At 38.9% G+C, this 7061-nt stretch overlaps 1 protein-coding gene across 1 annotated transcript; it reads right to left on the minus strand.

Moving 5' to 3' along the window:
- Positions 1-3626: 3626 nt before the first annotated feature.
- LOC110694913 lies at positions 3627-6594 on the minus strand. The gene is made up of 4 exons (XM_021872117.1): positions 6090-6594; positions 5233-5937; positions 4196-5173; positions 3627-4051 (listed from the first exon to the last, which is right to left on the minus strand). The coding sequence occupies exons 1-4, from the start codon at positions 6592-6594 to the stop codon at positions 3627-3629; spliced, it is 2613 nt and encodes an 870-aa protein (XP_021727809.1).
- Positions 6595-7061: the final 467 nt, after the last annotated feature.

Raw genomic sequence — 7061 nt, forward strand, 5'->3', positions numbered from 1 at the left:
TCCGATGAATATTGAGGAAGTTATGGCCAAATTACTGAACTGGGTCCGGTTCGAGCCTTATATGCGGCCCAATGATCTAGGGGAGGGCTTAATATGGATTTATCATTCCTAATTCAATTAGGAATGGTTTTAGTCTTCTAGATTCTTCTAGAAGGTTCTTTTCATTCCTAATTCAATCAGCATTGATAAATTGACTTTTGTTGACTTTTCAGAGTTTTAATTAAAATCAAAGAGCATATTTTGAGAAAAGATACGATTTTATCCTCCTGTACGGAAAGATACGATCAGAGTTTTCATATACATTCATCTACAATCTACCAATTCTCTTTCTCTCTCTTTCTTTTCTAAACTAGCTTCTCTCAAATACAAAATTCCGCATTCATTAGATTTAGAAACACCTAGCCAAGTTCGAAGTTGCCTTCGCCCTAGACGTGAAAGAAAGAGGTACGAGGCATCAAAGTAAGTATTTTAATGGTTTTCATTGATATTATGATGTAGAAATCATGTTTAAGTTGTTATTTTGATTCCTAGTATCATGTTAGGATGTTTATTGCTTCCTAGTATCATGTTTAGGGTAAAGAATAATGTCAGTTATGATTTCTATGACGCCTTTTATTGTCTTTCCTAATATTCATGTTGGTATCATGTTAGGCTTAAAGCTTTGATTTGTATTGCTTAGTGACATGCTAGGATTTGTTATTAATCTTGTTAGTATCATGCCTAGGATCTTGCTATGCTTTAGCTTTATTATGATTATTTTGATTATTATAATTATTGTTATTAATTATTATGTTGCTTGATATATTTATTGTTATTGCTTGATCACACCTTTTTTTTTTGGAAAATATGAGAAATTTTATTACCAAAAGGAAAAGTTACAACTTACAAAAGCTAAGTTATAACTAACACCAAACTCCACAAGACCTGAAAAAAACAGGCCAACCAACCACCAAACAGTTCAAGCTAAGTTCTAGGAAGGGTTCAGGAGAAAGAGACAAGAGCAACCTGAGCTCAAGTTTCCGGCCACCTTCTAGGAAGGGTTTTGGAAACTAAGCCCAGGAACACAGAACAAACACAGAGCAGGACAGACTTGCAGGCAAAAAGGCACCACTCATGCAGACTGTAAAAAAGAAAATCTCCACCTAGACTCAGCTGCAAAAGCAGCAGGACTAGACAAAAGGAGGTATAACATCAGTTAAGAGAAAACAGCCAAACTAAGCACCATAACAAAGTGCTGACCTAAAACTAGCATAACCAGCAAACCAGACTAGCAACTGCACGAAAAATCAGCAACAGCAGAATAGCAGCCAGAAACAGCAACAGAAACCAGCAACAACAGCATACTTCAGCAACAATAGCTGGCTTGTAGCAACTGCATCAAAGAAACCAGCAACAACAGCAAAAAACCAGCCACAGCAGCAGATTTCAGCAACAGCAGCACAAACAGCAACAGGTTCAGCAACAGAACCAGAACCAGCTGACTTGCTGGCCTGAATAACAATAGAACAACAATAGCATAGCAGAACAGCAATCAGCAACAACAACAAAAACCAGCAACAGCAAAACAAACAACAATAGTTCAGCAACAGAATCAGAACCAGCTGATTTGCTGACCTGAACAGCAACAGAACAACAACAACACAGCAGAACAGCAGTCAGCAACAACAACAGAAACCAGCAACAGCAGCTGATTTCAGCAACAACAACAGACAACATTAACAACAGCAGAAACCAGCAGCAGTACAGAAACTAGCAAAATTAACAAAAAACAGCAACATCAACAAAAACCAACAACAGCCTTCAGAAATTAAAAAAACCAGAATTCAGAAACCAACAGCAAACAGTTAGAAATCAGAATTCAGCAACAAAGATCAGCAACAACAGCAGAAAAAAAAAAACAGCAGAAGCAGCTCCCTGATAAACCAACTAAGCAAACAAGTATTTGCTTCCCGTTGGGATTCTACAGGCTGAATGGAAGATAATATCCCTAACTAGGACATCAACAGGCTTGCAACAACCAGTGAACAAAACTGCATTCCTCTTAATCCAAATACCATATACTGTTTCAGTGAAGGCAACATGGATCACTTTGTTTTTCAATCTGGAACTTCTGTAGATTTTCTTCAACCATTCAATCTCATCACCAAACTGCTGAACAGGCTTGGAAACATGTAAGATACTCAACACCTTGTTCCAAACCCGTCTAGAGTACTCACAATCAAAGAATAAGTGCTGAACACTTTCATTGCTATTCAAGCACAAAAAACACCTTGGATCACAAGAAATCTGCCATTGTAGCAACCTATCCTTAGTGACAAGCCTATTCCACAAAGCTAGCCACAAGATAAAAACACTTTTGGGAGTTGCTAAATTATGGCAAGTAACTCTCTTCCAAGGAACTTTAGGCACTTGAGGCCTAATAGCAGCATAAAGCTTCTTGATTTTCAACTTGTTGCCCTGAACGAACCCATCCCATCCCCCTTGATCATTCACAATATCTCTACAACTCAAAATCTTCTTCAAGAACCAAGAGCATCTAGCAGGGGTAGGGGTGGTCCAACAATCTTTATGCTTGAAATTGTAGATATGGACCCACTTAACCCAAAGATTATCAGCCTTGTGAGCAATATCCCAAAGTAACTTAGTGACAGCTGCTTTATTCCACTCAGGAAGAGAAAGCAAGTTCCAGCCACCACAGACTTTAGGAAGACAGACATAATTCCAAGCAACCAAAGATTTCTTAGCAGGGGCAGAGGATCCAGTCCAAAGAAAGCACCTGAATCTAGCCTCAATCTCTTTCAGAATTTTCTTTGGCAAGATAAAAATTTGAGCCCAATATGTCTGAATACCAAACAACACACTCTTCACCAATTGAAGCCTCCCAGCATAGGACAAGTGTCTATCCATCCACCCTTGGATTCTAGCAGTCACCTTCTCCACCAAAGGCCTACAGTGAGCAATATTAAGCTTCTTGGAAGAGAGAGGGACCCCAAGATACCTAAAAGGAATAGTACCTTGAGAACGAAACACCAAGAAGCCCTCTCAGCTCTGTCTGAACATCAACAGAAACTCCTTCAAAAATAGACTTCACTTTTATCAAGATTAGCAGAAAACCTGGTAGCACCCGAATATTTCAAGAAGGCTTGGAAGAGAAGCTTAACAGAGGCACTATCAGCTCTAGAAAACATCAATAGATCATCAGCAAACATCATGTGAGTTAGGTTTAACTTTTCACATCTAGGATGAAAGTTAAAATCAGGATTTAACCTAAGCTCATCAAGACACCTGGAAAGGTATTCCATACCAATAGCAAAAAGAAAGGGAGACATAGGGTCACCTTGTCTTAAACCTTTCTTAGCTTCAAAAGGAGGGGCAGGAAAACCATTAATAAGAATAGAATAAGAGACAGAAGTAAGACAAGTCCAGATCTGGCTAACAAATCTCTGAGGGAAACCAAGCTCTTGCATAACAGTAATCAAGAATCCCCACTCAACTGATTCATAGGCTTTCTTCAAATCCACATTAACCATGCATCTAGGTGAGATAAATTTGTGATCATAGCCTTTGATCATTTCAGTTGCAAGAAGGATATTGTCACCTATGGGGTTGCCTGGAATAAAACCTGCTTAGGCATCATCAATGACCTCACCAATGATAGCAGCAAGTCTAGCAGTTATGACCTTAGAAATGAGCTTATAAACCACAGTGCAACAAGCTATTGGTCTAAAATCCTTAACATGGGAAGCGTTAGGGATTTTAGGAACAAGGGTGATAGTTATGCAATTCCATTTCTTAGGCAAGGTCCCTTTAGTAAAGAAATCAATAACACTAGCATAAATATCATCTTTCACAATATGCCAAGCTCTCTTAAAGAAAAAGGAGTTAAAGCCATCAATACAAGGAGCTTTAGTGTTATCAATTCCCTTAAGGGCAGCATCAATTTCAGCATGAGAAACATGCTGAATAAGATAACTCTGAGCAACAGAGCTAAGCTGTTTACCCCTCCTCATAGTAACAAGGTCAACAGCAGGAAGCCAAGGAGCCTGAGTCCCTAAAAGAGACTTATAGAAGGAGATAACTTCATGAAAAATAGCATCTAGATCCTTAAGCAAAACCTAGTTAGAGTCAAAGATGGAGTCAATTCTATTCCTTGCTTGTCTATTCTTCATCACTAAGAAAATTTAATGAGAATTGCCATCTCCAAGATTAATCCAGTTGATCCTAGATTTTTGTTTGAAGATGCTTTCCTGAATATCATTCCAGTGTTTGACAACCTTAATAGCATCAGATTCTTTAGCATATAAATCCAAATCATCAGGATTCTGAGCCATTAAGTTCTGAATTCCAACAAGCTCAACATTAGCTTGATCAATCTTCTCCTCAATGTTGCCAAACTTCTCGCTATTAAGAGACTTGATACTAGACTTCACAGAATTAAGCTTCTTCCAAACAGAACTACCAGAACCCCAAGCCTGAGAAACAGTATCAAGGAAATCAAGATGATCATCAATACAGTTTAGAAACCTGAAAGGTCTACCTCTCCCAGCAGGGGCAGAACAAATATCCAACAGAACTAGACTGTGATCAGATAAAGAAGGGGGGAGATAGACAATCTCAACATGCCCATGAGAGGCCAGCCAAGCTTGGTTACCAAAGACTCTATCAATCCTAGAAAGAGTTCTAGGACCAGTGTGAGCCTTATTTGACCAAGAGTAGAAGGCACCTTTGCTCTTGACCTCAGTGAGGTCCAAATCATCAACCAAACTCTGGAAATCTCTAGTCTCATAATCAGTAACATCAGTACCATGAAGCCTATCTAAAGTATGAAGAACAGAGTTAAAGTCACCAGCACAAAGCCAAGGAGAATGCTGAATAGAGATGTTCCTGATTCCTTCCCACATATGAAGCCTATCATGAATAGAGTGAAGCCCATAGACAACAGTGAGATGAACTTGAGTAGAAAGATCCTTAGAAGAGACACTACAATGAATAAACTGTTCATGAATCTTCAAGACATTGACAGTTACTGTAATTGCATTCCGACCAAGCCAAATCCTCCCTTTGGGAGAATGATCATAATTGCACATCCAAAGCCAAGAAGAGCCAAACTTCTTCTGATAAGTAAGAACATTTTTTGATTTGATTTTTGTTTCAAGAAGACCAATAACATCAACTGAATGAGAATGAAGCAACCTCCTTACAGAGGCAACCTTGCCAGGGTCGTGAAACCACCTGCACCATCCATTTCATTTGCAAATAGAGTAACAAAAGAATTAGAGGTAGAAGCAGGCTGATTAACCCTAGTTTGCTTCCTTTTTGTCTTCTTTCCCACTATTCTCCAACCCTCATCTGATTTTTGAGAAGTATGAACCTGTGGGGTGATAACATATTGCCCATGAATAGAAGCATAAACATCAACAATAGGAGGAGCTTGACTAGGCTTAGCAACCCAGACTTGCTGCACTTTAGGAGCTGCATTTACTGGCTGCTTGGGAGCTGCAGCCACCGAATGCTTAGGAGCTGATGGCACTTTAACAGAACAATCATGGCCCACTTTATTACACTTAGAGCAAAAGGGTGGAGTCCATTCATAAACTACCTTGAGTTCCAGAATTTCCTTTGAGGGGCTTTCCACAAACACAGACTTAGGCAATGGCTTGGTAACATTAATTTCTATTAGAACTCTAGCAAAAGAAACTCTTAGTTGTCTTGTAGTACATTCATCAGAGAAAATTGTTACACCAAGCAAACTACCAATACGACTAAGAGTTTCAGGACCCCAGCAATTTAAAGGTAAGTTTGGGAACTTAACCCACAAAGGAATAGTTCTCAAAATCTCTGCACCAAAATCAAATTTAGGACTCCAAGGTTTAATGATTGCTGGTTTTCCCATGTACATTTGTAGACCAGAACAAAGAATAGTATCCTTATCACTAACTGAACAACAATTAATGATAAAATGCTCATCATCATGCTAAAAAATTTCTGCACATCACACCGTTGTTGAACTATGAAACGATGAACAGCAGCAATAGTAGGGTAATGACCAACAACATAAAATACTAAAGCATTAGACCATTTCCTATTACCTTCCACGAGTTCAGATTTATTAAGCTGAGCAACCTGCTTCCCATTTTGAACAACTGGTGCAACGAAGAACAAAGGAGCTCCCTTAGTAGCTAACTTCCCAGAAAAAAAGCTTCGATCTTCACCATCCTTATGTGCATTCTGTTCCGGGGGAGGTACAGCGTGAGAATAAGTGATAGCTGGTTCAAATCGATGAGCAGCCGCTTCAGCATCCAATGGAACAGTACAAGTCGAAACCCTAGGTACTGTTTTATTGAAATTCGAAGATGTTGGTCTAGCAATGGCTTCAGCAAATAGGGCAATGATTTCAGCATCACTTCGGGGAATAGAACCACGGGCCGGATTTACCAATGCCGACGCCAGAGTGACAAGCTCGTCCACCTCCTGAATCGGGCTTGGAACAAAAGCTGTGCCTGAGTTCCGCAAATTATGTAAAATTTCATCAGTAGAACTTCTAAGTTGTACTAATTGGGGTGTAGAGTTATTATGCTTCTTCTTCTTAGCCATCGAAGCTCAAGATTGATGAAGAAACCAATCCAAATTGCTTGATCACACCTTTTATGCATGTTTAAAGGGAATTTGTATTTGTAATCACGCTTAATAAGATACTTAATAATCTTGTTTAGGGTTAATTTTGATTATAATTCAAGTGATCGCCAATAATAGTTTATTTGTGCATTAATATTCAAACAAACCATGGAAGCAAGTTTTTACTAAACTTGCGGTGTCCCATCCACTCGCGCCAACCCTTCATGGTTAGGCCTCCGCACGGTGCATCCGGACAATTAACCATGGACCCTCTATTGACTAAACCATATCCAAAACTTTAGAGAACTAGAGCCATGGTTAGGTTGCAAACTCATTGCATTATATTGTGCCTAATTGACTAATTGTGCATTATTTGTTGTGCATATATATGTTTTCTTAACCGTTTGTTTGACTTGTGTTGAGATTTAATAAATTAATGACTTAAA

The sequence above is a fragment of the Chenopodium quinoa genome, unplaced genomic scaffold (assembly GCF_001683475.1).
Source record: "Chenopodium quinoa cultivar QQ74 unplaced genomic scaffold, ASM168347v1, whole genome shotgun sequence".
In the NCBI taxonomy this organism is placed as follows: domain Eukaryota; kingdom Viridiplantae; phylum Streptophyta; class Magnoliopsida; order Caryophyllales; family Amaranthaceae; genus Chenopodium; species Chenopodium quinoa.